At 40.4% G+C, this 18,911-nt stretch overlaps 1 protein-coding gene across 4 annotated transcripts in view; it reads right to left on the reverse strand.

Annotated features, from left to right (window-relative positions):
* Positions 1-18,911, reverse strand: part of LOC310757551 (uncharacterized protein) — a 79,961-nt gene that overhangs the window by 34,327 nt on the left and 26,723 nt on the right. For all 4 annotated transcript variants that reach the window (XM_083602761.1, XM_083602758.1, XM_083602759.1 and 1 more), the window contains 10 exons: positions 15,017-15,097; positions 13,398-13,560; positions 10,177-10,251; positions 9,334-9,486; positions 8,121-8,223; positions 4,589-4,697; positions 2,494-2,699; positions 1,600-1,688; positions 736-810; positions 344-476 (listed from right to left, as the gene is read on the reverse strand). In XM_083602761.1, the coding sequence (XP_083458887.1) occupies positions 344-476; positions 736-810; positions 1,600-1,688; positions 2,494-2,699; positions 4,589-4,697; positions 8,121-8,223; positions 9,334-9,486; positions 10,177-10,251; positions 13,398-13,560; positions 15,017-15,097 (1,187 nt within the window). The remainder of the gene's footprint in view (positions 1-343; positions 477-735; positions 811-1,599; positions 1,689-2,493; positions 2,700-4,588; positions 4,698-8,120; positions 8,224-9,333; positions 9,487-10,176; positions 10,252-13,397; positions 13,561-15,016; positions 15,098-18,911) is intronic.

The following is an 18,911-nucleotide window of genomic DNA, read 5'->3' on the forward strand; positions in this document are numbered from 1 at the left end:
TCATCAGCTCACACCGTTACTCAGCTATGGTTAGAAGCACTGCAGATGCAACCGAGGGAACAAAAGGGGAATGGAAGCGAAATGGAAATGGGGCCACGGAATGGACGGGAGCAATCAAGATGCAAGGTAGAAAAGGGCGAAACCAGTTCCCAGCTTCTCTCAGTCACAAAGGACTTCTAGTGTTGTGTGCTGAAGCAAGCCAATAAGGGACAGGCTCTGCCATGCCAGGGAAAAACACTGTTGCACTGCTTTGGGATAGGTTTCCAGGATGGAGGGGAGAACAAACCCAAAGATCATTAAAAAAACGTGCCCCCCTTGATTATATTTATATTTAAACCATTACTTTCAGCTTTATCACGTTCTTCTAAGTCGGGAGTTCCAGGCTGGAGCAGGAAATCAAATATATTCAGAGAAATATCTGAGGAACAGGGAGAGCAGTAGATTGCTGAGGGAGCCACTGGTAATCTCCAGACTGGCTAATAGGGAAGAAAAAAGTACAAATGCATGTAATCTGCTTACTATTTTTTAAATAAAATTGTTTATAATTGAACATCTAAAATTACTTCACCTGTTTACACCTAATTATATGCCTTTTAATGGATTAATTCATTATTTGCCAATTAAATTTAAGTAGCTGTTGATATAACTTAAAACTTGATATAGGTGTCTTTTTGTGATACCGAAGGATCTGTGTCATAACTGTGCAAAATATGCTTCATTACACTACAACCCAACCTTTCCTTTCTTCTTTGGTAAAACCAACAAGTCTGATGTGAAGTCTTCAGTGAAGGTATATCCCTTGTAAGGTACCTAGAGAAATAGTAAAGATATTCATGGTATGATAAAAGTCTATTTTTTATAATATTGCTATTAGTCAACAGGAAGATGTGTTACAGATGTTCAGTGTGTTCAAGTCATAGTTCAATCCATATATATACATTCAGAAGTAGGTCCCATTGAGTTAAATTATGGACTCAGCTACACAGCTGAAAATAAAACGTTTTAAATGTGTTGTAAAATGCAATATACAAATGTGACACTAGATGGAAACAGTGAGCTATGCAAAATTCAATGTATTTTTCAAAACATTTTTTAAAAAGCATTTTCACAGTGGTTTTTATATGTGTGTAGATTCTACCCAGGTGTACTACCAAGTATGTGGGTATCATATTTTAGCCTTAAAGACTTAAGAGGGTGATACTATAAAAAGTATTTATTGTAAGTTTGTGAAATCTGATCCTATACAGAAATAGATCTGCCCCGAAGTAAAGCAGATCCTAAAAAAAAATCTACTATAAATTAAATCTAGAAACATTACATAATGTTGAATTTATTTAAATAAGCTGTGCCAATCTAGTCTTCAACATAACATACAGGAAAAAAAATATTATTTTGTTAATGACAGATTCCAAATCTAAGATTTAAAACAGATATTAGTTTTGCAGTTATTGCAATGCACTGCATCTAACAGCGGGTGGCAGACTTTGCACCTGATTTTAGATGCAATTCAGTTTAGTGAATCATGTCTCCAAGAGTGCAGTATTTAGGCAACCTCTGTTTCTTCATGTTGCTAAAAATGCTGTGTCAGTTACAACATACCAGATATGATGCCATCTCAACCGGCTTCGAGACATAAGTTTTCCCTCTTTCTAGCTCTTCCGGAGGTTGACTTTCAAAAATATAGGATTCTAGAGAAGAGATCATGATAGCAGCATTTATATTGAAGCATTCACGTTGTAACATGAAACCGTAATGATAAACCACTCTTATTTTATTTACAATTTTTACTTAGCATTATACCCCTGAAAAAATAAAAAGAAATATGAGTTGTTTTTTACATGCATATTGGTTATCAATAACTAATTTTCTGTTCTTCACTCAAATGAACAGGAAAATACTGCTAAATAAGATACCACAATGAGCCAGGGCTGGCATAACACAATTTCCCTGAAAATCATGGTTTCCTGAGTCTGGTTCCCAATTTGCCAAGTACACTTCCTCTTCCAGAATGGATCCTTTCTCTCTTTAACAATAGGTTCGAACTCAAAATTGTTGAGCAAACTCCCACGTTACAAGACACGATTTCTCGATTGATTTGCCCAAGACAATTCAGGACAAAGTGCCGCCTTTCAGAAATTCCATGACATATGTTATGTCCGTACTTACCATGACTGACACAGACCAAGAGTTCAAACCCCATTTCAAAACATGGTTATGACAGAAACTTTGGTTTCTGTTAATACTGGTTAGTGTTGGTATACATATGAATACTAAATGCTGGTTAGCGGTAAGTTTGCTAATTGCATCATGCCAAATTATCCTATACACCAACTAGCAGAAAAGGCTGCAATCCTATAAACACTTACACAGGAATAGCCCACAGTGAATACAGTAGGACTTGTTTCTGAGTAAAAATGGATGGGATCAGACTGCCTGAGTACGAAATATTATTTAAAAATGAAGAAATTATGTTAATATAATCATAGAGGTTACCTGTTGCTGAGATGCTAGAGGCATCAATATTTGCATTCAATAAGCCCAGTGTCTTACTGTGAGACAAGACGTAAATATCATTTTTGAAAGCCAGTAAAATATCACCCGAACTATTCAGGAAACAGGCTGTGCTTAAAGTGTTATCAAGAGTGATATCTGCCACCAGATTCTTCTGTGTATCCCATAGCTTTATCGTGGAATCTGAACTATAAAATAAAGGGAGCATCATGGGAAATAGTCTTAAGACAGAATATAACTCACTCTTATGCAGAAACTTACTTTCAAGACCCACACAGTACTAAAGCAAACTGGAATTAAATCATACACATTTCATGCGAACTTTAGTTTAGCACTGAATATACCAGGTTCCTGATTACAGGATGAAGGTTTTTTCTAAAATCATGTGTTTTTATTGTTTGTATTAAATGAATGAAATCCTATGTTTGAGAAATAAAACAAAATTATAAAAGACACACAAGCTTGTATCCAACAGTGTTGCTCAGCTGATGGTAAGACTTCCATGAGCAGAATGGGGAGGGAAGTAATTTTAAGTCACCCCCCTCTACCCTGCAGCCCCCCATGTCTCCTTAAATCTTCTCCAGAGGGGGTAAGAAACTCTGGAGAACAGATTTAGAAGGGACATGGGAGGCTGAAGGAAAATTGTTGTCCTCCCCACGTTATTCATTTGCTGCTTAAATTCCTATTAAAAAGTGTTTTCATATGCTTTGGCAACAATCTTTGATTTCAGTGGGCTAAAAGCACCCCTCCCCAACTAATTCTACCTGTTAGCACCATATCCTCTCTATTTCTAGATATAATACCCCTCCCTCTTAGCTTGTTGCTGGAGAGGCACTTTGAAGCTCCTACGATCAGCTAGACACCAGCTAATTCTAGGTGCTTGAAAAGAGCCCTTCACAGTTGTCAATCAGCTGATTGCCAGTGCTTCAAAATGCAGTCCCCAAAATTAACTGGCATTGGGAACTCCCTAGTATAGTCAAGGGGTCAGGTAGAAGTGGTTTAGATTCAAAGATCTTCCACCAGTGCTTTGAATCCATTCCATTCCCCCTGGAGAGAGAAAATGCTCCATTTTCTTTTTTCTTAGAGGTTGCAATTTGAATTGCTGAAGGAGGTGCTTTGAATCCAAATATCTTGCTCTGCAGAGGCAGGGCGGGGGTGGGTAGGAGAGGAAATTACCTGCTCTTGTTATGGCAGCAGGTGATTGGCTGGTGAACATTATCAACCACCTGACACGGTTGACCCACAGGGGCTGGGGTAAATGAAGATCTGGCCTGCCAGCTAAATCTAATTCCCCATGCCTCTAATATGAGATGCTTCAAGAAACACAAGCAGGTCGTTCAGATTTGGTTTTCGGCATGAGAGATTGGATTCTACACAGTCAGTTTAAAACCCAAATAGATATTAACTGTATTGCTATTCTGCAGCTACTGCCCACACCAGTGGGTGGGGCTTAATGGAATGTGTCTGGGCTGTATTATTTTGTCCCTGCCCTAAATCACTCCCCCCCCCCACCCACCCTCTGCAATCTTCTTCCATGCACACAGGCATCTCTCTATCTCCAGGTGCACATTTAATAAATAAATAAAAATTCACTGGATGTCTGCAAGTTATCATATTTCACAATGGGCAAAATGGAGACTTGTACTCTTTTTGAGGCAGGGGATAATATTTATTTCCACTTAGTGTCCCCCCCCCCAATACTAAGTTCATTAACAAGAGTGATACCCCACCTGATAAACAACAACAAAAACAAAGCAACAACAAACAAACCGCAGCAGCAACAAAATACTGAAATTATGATAAAGCATGCCAGCTTTGCCTGAAGCCATCTCCCTCCTACCTAGTACTTATCTTCTTAGGGTAGAGATTTATTTTTTTAAAAAAATTACAGTATTAAAAAGAAAAGGTTAAAATAATGCTGGTGTCAGCAGTGGTGGGCGCTGGCATTTCCCCCACTATGCTGGATGCTCATCTGAGGCATGCAGGCATAATATAGATTTGTGGATTTTATAGCACATGTACCATCCTCTCTTCCTTTTCCCATGTTACAAAAGGTAACATCAAACTATTCACCTACCCGCAACTTAAAAAGAGAGAATAATTCTTGCAGGAATCCACTGCCAGTACAGGGCCATTGTGGTACTTGTCCGAAAAAGCATCTTTTTCTTCTTCTTCTTCATTCTTCCCTTAAAGAAAAGGAATACTCTGATATAATTTGTGAATTTGAGGATCTGATTTCAGATTCTGAATGCACCCTTGTCAGGAAATGATAACATCATGTGCCAGAACAGTGGTGGGTTTAAGGTCTGCAGGGCTCTGTGAGCAGCCTTGGTGGGGAGGGGTAGTCATTCACCTTACCCTCTCCCAAACAATGTGGGCACTGTCAGGAAAAGGTTATAATGACGATGTGTCAGCTCTGGGTTCCCCCTCCCCCCCTTGGTCTTCCCTTACCCCACTTCTCTCTCCAGTGGGTAAAGTAACACAGGAGGATAAGCTGCTTGGGGTGGGTGGGAATTCTGCATTCCTCATTTGGTGCTTATTTTACTCTTAAAATTGGAACTCTACCAATCTACTTTTACTTTTTCCACAACTGAGGCAGAGTTAGGTTTGCCTCTATCATGTACAGAATGGCCCTAAATGGGGACTTATCAGTTGATCAAGTGAGCAAGTTATTTGACTCTTGCCCCTGTTTTATTTATATATATATATAAAAAAACACAATTGGTTTGATCCTATCTAAACTATAAAATAGGCCTATGTTTAGCCAAAGGAAAATAATTGTGTTCTAACCAGATACCCCCAGGCCATTGAAACCGAAATACAGAATGTTCCAACCTTCATTCATCTCAAAAAAAACCAGAAGCTTACGGATAAGATATATTACTTTTTTGTAACTTTCTGAACTCTTCATTGTTTTTGTAAGTTCTATCAATATAAAAGAGTGCAAAAAAAGCAAAAAAACCACACAGGCGAAATGAATTGAGAGAAGCCATTACTAGTAACAACTAGTCAAAAATAGGTTACTAGCAAGTCAGCCTCTACAGAATGAAAGTGTGAATCATTTTTGAAATGTATTACAAAACTTCAGTAGAACTCGAAAGATCTACTACGGACTAAAATATGTGGGTGGAATTAAATGGCAAGCTGATTCTGTACACAAGGTTAGGCATGGGAAAAGTCAGTGCTACTGTTGATCATGAAATAGCTGCTCAGGTCATCCATTCATGGCTAGAAGGCTGTATCAACAGCTGAATGTGAAAAACTGCATTAATAATTTTCTGAAATAATCAATATTATCATTGGATATTATGCATATCCAAATATAGAATGAAGATGACCATGCAATCTTACGCATGTTTATTCAGGTATTTAGTGTGGCTGACTTTCAGGTAAGGATTGCAGGCTTGTTCCCAGGACGCTCAATAGAAGTTGTGCCTTTGAAGAAACAATTATGTCATGAAAAGATCTATTGAGATAACTTAATGGATTAGAACTACACACCTTCCTTTACTTATAGTGTTCTCACAGAATGATGTCCTTTCAATTATGTTAGCACAACACCAACACCCGAGCAGAATACATTGTGCTAGAGGACCAAGAAAGCTTTATTCTGGTTCCATTTCTTTCTGTAACCTAACAACAACTTTATTACTAAAATATTCTGGCTTCGCTTTGTTTATTTCCAAATGTCATGCTCGCTGTCTGTTCTCTCATCTGCTCCACTGGCCCACTATGCCTCCTGCTGCATGTGAGAGGACAGGCTGGAGGATGCTAAAACTCAGCCATCTGCTGAGAGGAGCACATTGCCCAATGTCCATGCCTAGTGTGATCTGAAGTGATATGGTTGTGCAGCAGGCCTTTTCTTAGCACACAGAGGTGAAATGCAAGTGAAGCCCGGGGGGGGGGATGAGCAAGAGAAACCAGACAGAGTGGCAGGTGTTTGCATGATAATTCGATGCCCGTGTGAGAATGATGTGTGTTTTTGCCCCACTCTGGTCATGTTGGCCCTAGGAAACTTGACCTGAGAAAGGAAGCTTCCCCACACCCTCCGCAGATATTCAGCCACTATGTCCAGTTTGTGCAACTTCAAGATGTTTATTCAAGATACTTGGGGCAGTGAGGATTGCCGCCACATTTGCTGCACTCATGTCCATCACAACTGCTTAGATCTACTGGACAAGGACAAAGGATCTGGATCATTGTGATTTAAAATGCCACGAGAAAAGATGACGCCCTGACTCCTTTTAAGGGAGCAATTGTGAAACTCCTTATCAAGGAGCCATTGCTTGTCCCACTGGATCTAAATAACTATCATGTGGTGTCATTTTTTTTTCCAGGCAAAAAGGTCCTTGAATGTGTAATGGTTGGCCAACTCCACATTTTCTTGGATGAAAGTGATTATTTGCATCTATTCCAATCTGAATTCCAGCTTGGATGTGAGACTGAAATTTCGTTGCTCACACTGGTGGATAACTGGCACCAGCAGAGTGTGACCCTGTTTATTCTCTTGGACTTGTCAGAGATTTTTCATACAGCTATGTTTTCTTTGTTGTTCCTGGCTTGATGCTCATTGTCTGCCTAGAGAGAAACAAACCATGGGCACTGGTTCACATGTAATATGAAGCCAACACTGTGATTTGTTTTGTTGCAGCAATGGGAAGAGTAAGGTGGAAATGGTTGAGCATGCTGCTTATTTTCTGTAAGCCATAGCTTATTTCAGGCTATGGCTTACCAGGGTGTACAAACCTGGCCACCAAAACGTTATGAGGCCAACACAGTTTAATTTAAGGATTTCTCCATCTGCCAAAAGAATTAGTTTGGAATCCTATGCACACATGCTTGTAAATCCCATGGAAATCAAAGAGACTTATTTCAAGTGAAAGTAGAAGCAGGCTGCACTATCTAAGGTTTTTTTTGGGGGGGACAAATATCTGATTATTACTTTATTTATTTTGACCATTTCTATACTGCTTAATTGCAACAGTCTCTAAGCCAGGTATCTCCAACCTTCGGCCCTCCAGATGTTTTGGACTACAATTCCCATCATCCCTGACCACTGGCCCTGTTAGCTAGGGATCATGGGATTTGTGGGCTAAAACATCTGGAGGGCTACAGGTTGGGAGTGCCTGCTCTAAGCAGTATACAAGTTACTTAGGACAAAAAGATCAGTTAAAATGATAAGATTAGAATTCAGCTAAAATGCCTGTTGGATATTCAACAAGGACAGGGGCTGCCTGACCTGAAATAATGTCACCAACATTTGGCTACTTTGCCCAAACTAGCCTCTATGTAATCCCACTGTTTTCAGTGGGAAAGATTTAAATGTGTTTTGAACTCTTTCTTCACTTAAAAGTGCTTACTTTGGCTAAGTCATGCCCTTTATACCAGCATAATTTCCTGAGTAAAACTCAGGAACAATATTTTAACTTTTATTTTTGATGCTGATTTACTATGCAATCCTATCATCACCTCTCAGACATACGTGTAGGATTGCAGCATCAATGTGTTCAAATCTCCATAAAAGACATTAACATTTTTTTACTATAAAAAGGCTAAGGTTTCTCTCTTCCTATTTGTACGTATACTAAATTATTTTTAAAGGATCTCACCATGATATTTCACATCTTTTCCATACAAAGTTGTTTTGTTGTCTTCTTTTATATTTAAAACATCCACACTTCCAGATGTCAGACCAATGAAGAGTGAATTGCTCTGAAATAGGTATATAATTTCAGTTTGGTATATATAAACTCACTGTTCCCTCTGTCTATAGGTCTAGTAACTTATAGTCAAGAAAAGAATGGCCTTCAGATTGCCACCCCTTTGTGGAGAACATTCCTTCATGACTATCTTATAAAGCGATTCATCTTCCTTCAACCCAATTCTTCCTTTTACACAGCTTCTGCAATGACTATAAGAAAAGGGTTTATTTGTTTTTATTTAGTTAAAATTTTATACTTTTTTTTTTTAGGAACTTGCTTCACAAAGCAGAGCCACAGCTATTGGGGGGGGGGGGCTAGCCAGGTTATTTTGCCCTGGATGAAGCCTCCAGAGGGGCCTCATTGAGGCTCCCAGCCTGTGTGTGGGTGTGTATATGTGCATAGGGGAGGGGGTGCCAAACTGGGTCTTTGAGCCGGGATAAAAAAGGCCTAGTTTTGCCCTTGCACAAAGCAGCTTACTATCTCCAATAAAAACCAACTCCACCTGATACAATGTAAAAATACAGAATATAGTATAGATAAGCAATAAGCCAGCATAAAAAGTGACCACAGAAGTAGAATAAAACAAAACAAGTCACAAAACAGTATTAAAACATAAAATTCAACAAGGATTAAAAACTGGAGAGATAAAATAGGCTACCTTGGGAAGGCAAGGGAGAAAAGAAGTTTTCAACAGAAGTCAAAAACGCAACCAAGTTGGGGCTTGTTTCATTTCTAAGGGAAGAGGATTTCAGGCAACTGGTGCCACAATGCGTAAAGCAAGTGCTCAAGTTACAACAGTTCTTACCTTGTGTGGGGGGCACATCAGCAACAGATTTTCAACCACAAACCTAAGTGACTGGGATAGGCTGTAGGATGAGAGGTATGGGGCTATATACACTAGTAGTAAAACATTGAATCTAGGTTGGTAGCAAATTGGCAGCTATTGCAATCCATTCAACAAAGGTTTCACATTTGTTGATAGGTTGCCCCAGAGAGCAACCATGCAGCAGTAGTTTTTGCAGCAACTGCAGCTTGACACAGCACAATAACTCTAGCATTTCCATTAATGTGTCACACAGACATATTCTCACACTTGCACTCAATTGTTCTCGTTACTCACAAGCCTTGTAAAAACAATGGTATCGTTTGCTGTGTTCACTTGCGACATGAGCTCCAGACCAGGTAAGCTTCTGAAGTGTATCAGTTTGCATCTTGGGCTCTGGCACATAATTATTAGCTGCTGATGGGCCACATCGTGTCTTAAATGGACCACCTAAACCAATTGATGTTTATATTTTAAAATAGCAGTTCCTGAATGGATAAAATTAAAAATTAAAAAAACCAAATCAGCGGGCCACTTAGAGCACATTTTCATATACGCTTTGGAAAGGTGCTGGTATGTTTAGGTTTCACAATAATGTTTCATATTAATCTTTAACATTTTAATGAGATATGTTGCTCTGGATGATCTCTCATGAACCCTGCTTCCTAAGACTGCGGTTCTATAATGATTCAAACTGGTTGGACAAGCTTAGCCTGCCAGAATTCCCTTTTGCTGAGAGGGTTAGCACTGATGGGCCTCAGTGGATAGTCTTTGCATAACTAAGGAATTAGTTGGATAATTTGTGTGGAAAGGGGCATGCCTTTCTGCTCCCAGCTTTGCCCTGCCTAGAGGAAATTTTGTGCAAACATGGAACAACTAGATTATGGTAATTAAGTGCACGTGGTGTGCCTCACCCTTTAAAATATATGCTATGCGGAGGACAATTAGCAGTTCAAGATAATACATGTAGGACACTTCTTGTAGCAGCCTTTTTGGTCCAATTAATGTAACGTGATGATCTTATCACAATGCCGTCAGTTCTCAAAAATATGCAGTATATTAAAAAGGGTTATATTTAAACTAAAAAAAACATTTTTACATATTGTTGAGAAAAGTAAGATTAGAAAAAAGCATACTTACTGGATCTGTATAAGCAGTCATTTCATAATAAACCAAATTCTGTACTGATGTGTGGAGAAATAGAATTCGTCCATCCTTTAATAATAATAGTAATTTATTATTTGTACGCTGCCCATCTGACTGGGTTGCCCTACCCACTCTGGGCGGCTTCTAACATATATATAAAACGTAACAAAACATTAAACCTTAAAAATTTCCCTATACAGGGCTGCCTTCAGATGTCTTCTAAACATAGCTTTCCCCTTTTCTTGCGAGGAATCCTATTCGGAATAAGGTAATTTCCCTTTAAAAAAGGGAAATGCTGACAGCTATGCTTCAAAAGGTTATATAGTTACTCATCTCCTTGACATCTTATGGGAAGGTCTTACACAAGATGGGCACCAGTACCGAGAAGGCCCTGTCCCTGGTTCCCTGTAGCTTCACTTCTCGCAGTGAGGGAACAAACAGAAGACCCTCGGTGCTGGATCTTGGTGTCCAGGCTGAACGATGGCTCATTAGGTTCAATGAGATGAAAAATCTGACACACATACATACACTATCCATCAACACCCACACCTACAAACACCCACAGCTTTCCCCCAGAATGCCATAATATTAGAGTGTGCCTATAAAGTCAAAGACATGGAGATCCCAGGACATTACTTATTGCTCTGTTCTAATAAATAAATAAAGACTAGACAGCTTCCATGAGACTTGAATACAGTGGTACCTCGGGTTACATACGCTTCAGGTTACAGACTCCGCTAACCCAGAAATAGTACCTCAGGTTAAGAATTTTGCTTCAGGATGAGAACAGAAATCGTGCTCCGGCGGCACGGCAGCAGCAGGAGACCCCATTAGCTAAAGTGGTGCTTTAGGTTAAGAACAGCTTCAGGTTAAGAACGGACCTCTGGAACAAATTAAGTACTTAACCCGAGGTACCACTGTATTTTGCAGGGTGGTGCAGTGGGAAGGAGGAGGATGGGTGAATTACTGGCCTCCTATTCTCATTGATGACCGAGGCATGGAAATCTATGTACACTTAAGCTTGTAAAGTAAAAGAGAGATGGAAAATAATCTCATTGAGACCTATGCTGATCCCCTCCCCCAGGTGCAGCTTCACATGCAGGGGGTGGGGAGGGCACTGTGTGAATTATGCTCTGAGATGTTTTTTCCCATAATCTGTCCACTATCAAATTTCTAAATTTCTTAACTATCAGGCAGATTTTTAGAGCACAGTGACAGGTTGCCAGTAAGATAATTGCAATTACTGTACTTTCTGTACTCAACCTGTTTCATTTTAACTATTAGATCTACAAACTAACAAAGTTTCAGGTGCTAAATCACTCCATAATGAAACAAGTTATACAAGGTTTTTTAATGCTTTGTTGCAAACTGCTGTAGCATTCATGTTTCAGATTTCAGGGTCAGCAATCTGTGAAATTGTTCTTGAACATATGTGTTATGTAGCCAAACAGCTAGAGATGCATTTTGTGTGGAAGTCTGGTTTTCATGTGAGAGTATAACAGAAGCATACAAGTAATCTTACTTTTCAAAATGCTGACTATAACTGACTGTTTCTTACTGGGTTTTACACAACATCTCTTGACTGTTTTCTGAGGTCGTGGTTTTTTTTTAATGTTTTCATAATTTACCACGACAAATTATTATTATTATTACTGATAAAAGAATACCAAAACCACAAATATCATTATTAATGCTTATTTGGCTTGAAAGGATCAACCTACAAGCTGTGAAATACACCCTAATGAATATAAATATATAAAATGAATACAAGCTCATCACCATCCATTAGAAGCACAGACTTGAGTAACTAAATGAAAAGCTTACCTTAGCTATACCCTAGCTATATCCTAGTGTCAGAACCAGCAGTGAAGGGTGGACTCAAATCTTGGACTTCTTAAAAGCTAACCTGGAATCCTGTTCCAGGAATTGTTGCTCCTCTGCTGAGCTTAGTGAATGTCCAGGGCCCAGATAACTTTATTGGCTGCTTTTCTCCCTTCATTTCCCCTCACCATGATTGGTTCTCTCCCACCCCCACCCCCTTGCCACTACATCCACTTCCCATTCAAAGCACACCAAGTCATCTACGGGAATGCAGTTTACAGACTTTTGCTCATCCTTCACACTCATTCCTCTTCTTGACCCTGCAAACTTCCGCTGAGGTTCCCTAATCCCCTAATCTCCCTTCCTATCCTGATGGATCAGACCAAAGGGCTATGTAGCCCAATATCCTGTTCCTCACAGGGGCCAATCACATTAAATTCTGTCCTTGTTCAGCTTCCCGGTGTCCTTGTTTTATCTTCTTGACTTAGAAACCTTAGCCCACCTCCTTACACTGGAAAGGACTATTTCAGTACACTGATTCCCGCCAGAATGGAGGCCCATTCGCAACATGAAAAGAGCGCAACCCACAATGGCGCGTCTGCGCACATGCGGGTTGCGATTCGCCGCTTCTGCACACGCACGTGACGTCATTTTGCGCTTCTGCACATGCGCGAGCGGTGAAACCCGGAAGCAACCCTTTCCCAGGTTTCGCCGCGGGACACAACCTGAAAGAACGTAACATGAAGCGTACATAACATGAGGTATGACTGTATAGCTCAGGGAGCAGAGCACACACCTCAGACCCTAGCATCTAAAATGTAAGGGATCCTAAAAAGGACCTCTGGAGACCTATCAGGAAAAGACCTCTGGCTCTGACCCTGGAAAGACACTGCCTGCCGGAGTAGGGAAAAGTGGGATGAATGACCAACAATAATGTAAGGATGCTTTGTATCAAATGCATAATCTGTTAATTTGAGGGTTTTAAGTTTCATATGACTACATTTGGATGTTATCTTAATAAGCTTTTCTGGGTGTCTTTGTAACCACTCTGCATTTCTAAAAGCCTGCCCTATTTCCCCTTCCCACGCACACCTCTGTCCTCAGGCAGTTCCTCAAAGAAGAAGTTGGAAAATCCCCCATAGCAGATACTGCATAAAGCAGATTAAAATGGTTAACATATTCTGGAGGGTGCTAGTTTCTTTAACACTAGTCCATAAGAAGCTGGCTTAGCCTATGGACATACCTTAAGCACCAAATTTGTAAATATTTGTCAATTCAGCATTTGCCTTTCCAACCCCTATGAAGCATGCAAATGTATACATACTAACCTTTACTGGCAAGTACAAATCTAGTTCATTAAATTAATTTTATGCATATATCATCTGGCTTTTTACCTGCATGCCAAGAACCAGAAATTCCTGGTTATCTGCAAACACCACTCCTTCATCTATCAAGTAGCACAATGGTGAAGACAAGCTGCAGAGGCATTCGCATTTCACTGAAGTCCTGAAATTTCTTTTTCGAGTATGTTGAAAATGTTCATTCTTCTGAATACAGCTAGGAAGACATATTGAGGCAACTTCAAAGGTGGGAGCACATACTGGATGCAATACGAGCGACATGGGCACAAGAGACCAGTATTACATGAATTTTGGCCAGTAAAGTTGCTGCACCAAACATAGTAATACCAGTGGGTGCAGAGCACCCAGGGGTACAATGGTACCTGTGAAGCCCTGCCCCTCAGCACCCTGAAAGCCTCTGTATTCCTTCCTGAATCTCATTTTGCCAGTTGTGGGAAGGGGCAGGTGGAAAGATTCAGTATTTGTTTTTCATTCCCCTCTGGGAATTTGCTGGAGGAAATTGGTCCTCCTCCTCCTCATCTCTGAGAGGTCTGTTGGCTTGTTTGCTGCCACCTCCTCTCTGGATGTCTGATAATACACTTGCTTCCTCCCTCTCTGGGGTCTTTATTAGGGGGGCGGCTCCCTTCTCCATCTTCTCTGGGGGGGATCTTTGTAGTTTCTTTCTTTCTTTCTTTCTTTCTTTCTTTCTTTCTTTCTTTCTTTCCCTCCCAGCCTGTCTGCATCCCTTCCAGCACCCAAGAAGCACACATAGTGTGAGCAAGCAGGGTTACTGCCAACACGTTGCTATTGGCAAAGCCTCCCGAAACAGCAATTTTGTGGTGTTGTCCACATCTCCCCCTCTTCCTCTCCTTTTAAAAATCCCATGTGTGCCCATGGGTCTCAAAAAGCTGGGGCCCCATATTCAGTAAATGGAATCTCACAGAAACTATATCTGCAGAAAGAACCCTTTTTCATATAATTTTTGCTTTTTAATAATTAAAATATTTATTAATTAATTACATTTGCATCCCACCCTTCCTCCCAAAGAAGCCCAGGACAGTAAACATCAACATGTTAAAACAATAATAATATTGTTATGTGTTTTTTCTTTCTCCTTTTGGGTGTGTGTGTGATACATGCATTATAGCCTTATCAACACGCCAATCTAAAATGGTGACTTGTTCAAAACAATTTTTTCCCTGTTGCTCATCTGAAATTTCATCAAAATGCAAATGTCATTTCTTCCATAGGCAGAGTTTATGACTCAGTCAGACCTCTATAGGTCTGCCTGAAGTCCATGCCCACTAATGAAGTGAATAATTCATTCTGACACCCCAGGCTGCCAGGACAGGGGATTCTGTTGTCATGTAAGAAATATTCAGCATGTAAAATCTCTTGAATATAAGCATCTTCTTATCTGTAAACCCTTTTTATAATTCTATTCACATTCATCACTCCCTGTTGACTAGGGATCACATATGGTGCTCTAGACATGTGGAATGAAATTACTTCAAAACTATTCCTGAAGAAATTAACTGGATTAATACACTCTACCAATGCAGCCAAAGAGGGTTTGAACAGACAAAAATATTTAATGAACTGAAGCCTACGCCAGATGAAAAAGCAGTTCAACAACAATTAGAAAGACTACCAAACAGATTAAGGAAACTTACGAAGCAAAGGGATGTTTCCTATACAAGTGTTGTTGTAGCTCTCCTATAGTCCACACTGCTGCTCTACATGCCGGATTAGTCCTAGAATCAAAGCACATTTCAGGTGTTAAAACCTTCCACAACATTCTGAACTTACATAAATCACTATTGTAATGTTAGAGTGAGATCATGCAAGAGTTTTTCTGACCTTCAAGAAATCTTCCTCCGTTTTATCATAGAGATAAAGGCACCTGAGCAAGGAGTGGGAAGCTTTGGGGGCTCCAGGCATCCCCCACACTAACAAAAAATTAAAGTTCTCTGGAAAAGGAAACCTCATCATGAGGGACTTGCGTTTGGGGAATGCTATCCCCTCCCCACAGAAGAGATCTGCAAAGATAAGGCCTTCTTTAACAATGACTTGAGGTCCATTGCAGAGAATGGGTGGGAAGAGCTGAACCCCTCCTCCACCTCTTCATTGCCTGAAAGCTTACTTTCTTCCTTTTTGGAGGGCAGGGGGGGAAACCAAGACTGCCACGCTGCCCTCATGCCTACAGAGTGAAAACTCACGGTCAACTTCCCTATTGGAGGTACTTTTGCAAGCAGCAAGATGAACGCTTCTTAGATGCAGTGGCAGCACAATCACATGACCACTGCATCTCAGGAGTGGTTGGCCAAACCTCTGAGAAGGAAGCCAAGCCAAAGTTCCACTCAACTTCCACAGGAAACTACCAAAAATTATTTATTGCTGTTCAAATGGGCACGCCCTAGGATTGCTGGCTCAGCAAGTAATTGGTTTTTTTTTATGGCTTCACACTCTCCCAGAATAAACAGCACATCCTCTATTAAAAATGACAGTGACATTTACAATATTAGATTAGAAACAGTTTAGGATCTAGTTAGTCAAACCTCAAAGCAATATAACCTCTCAAATCCTTGCATATTACACCACAAATCACAGTTACATAAGGTAACTGAAAATCAATAGGGTTAATAGAACAGAATTTCATTATTAAATCCCCAGTGGCATAAAAAGCTAAAAATTCACTTTTAGGGCAGTTTAGACAACTTTTATGGTAGTTTATATAAGCAAAAAGCCATTAGATTTAGCTCATTGCTGGTTATTAAGGAAGAAACATTTGAACATGAGCTACAAAAGGGAAGAGTGCCTCTGTCTCAACAAACCATAATAATTTTACTATCTATACCCACCCATCTCACTGGGCTGTCCCAGGCTGCTTCCATCATACATAAAAACATAATAAACATTAAACATTAAAAAACTTCCCTATACAGTGCTGCCTTGTCAAGTGTTTTCTAAAGGTTGTATAGTGGTTCAGGGGTTGCATAACTCCATACCCTCCAACATTTCTCTCATGAAAAAAGGGACATCCTAAGGAAAAGTGGGCCATTCTGGGATCAAATAAGAAATTGGGATGACTTCTTTAAATCTGGGATTGCCCCTGGAAAATAGGGACACTTGGCGTGTCTGGTATTCTGTACTACAAGCTCCTGAGTATTTTGCTTAGTGCTTTGTACACAGCCTAAGGCAATGAGGGCCAAATTCAATGAGATTGTTGCATTAGTGGAAGGCAGCACAAAGATTCTTGATAGTGCAATGAGAACATCCTCCTCTCCTCGGCCCACATGATTCCCAGATCTGCTCAGGAGGATTTGGGGATCCCCACAGCAGATTTAAGGAGGGAGGGGGGAGAAGGTTCTGTTTTGCAAGGAAAATCCTTGCACCAATGGAACCTTTGCCATAGCGCTACATCAAATACAACTCTGAGTTCATTAAATTTTCATCTGCTTAATTTCACCATGCAGCCTCTCCCTTTGAGCCAAATTACCCACTTAAAAAAAAATTGTATTCAGTGTTAATGCTTTCGGCAGATTTGTTCCTTAGTACATACAAAGTCCTCAATAGTAATCTTCAACGCATCAATAACAATGGGTGTAACTTAATTAAGCAATAACCCCATTTTCTCAAGGCGTTAAGGGATGTGAATATTAGAATGGCTCATCATGAGTTCAAGCATTATGTTTGTCACATGTTAATTTGCAATTACGCATTATCCCACTGAATGTGTAAAATGAAACACGGATTCATTACCAAACAATAGGAACAAACTGGGACATAATAAGTCTGTCATTCTTGCTACATTTAAAACAAATGGTAGTAACTCACTTTCATAATACAGAAGTCATATCATCTACTTTTATACAAAAATCTTCTGAGTGTTTTTTTTCAGTATTTTTAAAACCAAATTCAAAGTACCTAAACACTTTGCTGTGTTTAGGTAATTTAGAGCTGTGCTGCGTTTAGGTAATTTAGAACCCACTGCTCATTAAATTCCCACAGCAAGGCACAACATAAAAACATAATGAAATAAAACAACAATAAATAAATAAATCAAGCTGCAACAGCAATAAATCAAACTTACTTTACAGCACCATGAGAGTGACAAAACATCTCCACTCAACTAACCAAATGCCTGAGTAGAGGAAAATATTTCTACAAGGGTTTTTAATGTCCACCCAATCTCAAATACCGGGCTAGGAAGCCGAGCAAACACCTACTGTAGGTCCTATGTCATATAGGACTTTACATGTCAATGTAACACACTGAACTTGGTAGCTAACTGACAGTGCAGTTCCTCCAGAACTGGTGTTATGTTTGTGGGTAGCCACCAACTTTACTGTTGCTTTCTGTACCTGCTGCAACTCACAATCCAAGCCCACAGGCAGACTTATATAAAACACATTGCAGAGATCCAGCTGTGAAGCTACCAGGGCATGGACCACTGCGACTAAGCTAGACTGACAGCTAGACTGGTAACTGGGAGTGGCTGCCAAGACCATATAACACTGGTCCTGAAAGACTTACATTGGTTCCAAGTACGTTTCCGAGCACAATTCAAAGTGTTGGTGCTGACCTTTAAAGCCCTAAGCGGCCTCGGCTCAGTATACCCAAAGGAGCGTCTCCACCCCCATTGTTCAGCCCAGAAACTAAGGTTCAGTGCTGAGGGCCTTCTGGCGGTTCCCTCACTGCGAGAAGTGAGGTTACAGGGAACCAGGCAGAGGGCCTTCTCAGTAGTGGCGCCTGCCCTGTGGAACACCCTCCAATCAGATGTCAAGGAAATAAACAACTATCTGACTTTTAGAAGACATCTGAAGGCAGCCCTGTTTAGGGAAGTTTTTAATGTTTGATATTTTATCATGTTTTTAATATTCTGTTGGGAGCCCCCCAGAGTGGCTGGGGAAACCCAGCAAGATGGGTGTGGAATAAATAAATAATATTAATTACTACTACTACTACTATTACTACTACTATCCCTGGCCCAGGAAGAAATGCAGCTGGTGTTGGTGAAAGGAACTCTTTGCCATGGAACTGACTTGTGCCTTGGATGGAAATGTCCTTCTGAATCAGCAGAAGGAGCTTGCTGGCAGAGGAGATGAGAAGGTGGTTTCCCCTGTTTCCCCCAGCAGCCCCCATCACCATGTCCCACAATACAGTGGTACCTCAGGTTAAGAACTTGATTCGTTCCGGAGGTCCGTTCTTAACCTGAAACTGTTCTTAATCTGAGGTACCACTTTAGCTAATGGGGCCTCCTGCTGCCGCCGCGCTTTTCTCATCCTGAAGCAAATTTCTTAACCCGAGGTACTATTTCTGGGTTAGCGGAGTCTGTAACCTGAAGCGTCTGTAACCTGAAGCATCTGTAACCCGAGGTACCACTGTATTCTGGAGGGTTCCCCAACTCCCAGGACCAGAGTCAGTGGATGGTGGTGCTGGGGGCTTCATGGTAAGACAGATTTGGCAAAATTCACCTTCCCATCCAAACTATTATTAGTCCTCAACTGCTATCATTTGTACAGGATTTTACAAAATGTTGCAGAAGAGAAGCAATTCATAAATCAG

Source organism: Podarcis filfolensis, assembly GCF_964270895.1.
Source record: "Podarcis filfolensis genome assembly, chromosome: 2".
NCBI lineage: Eukaryota > Metazoa > Chordata > Lepidosauria > Squamata > Lacertidae > Podarcis > Podarcis filfolensis.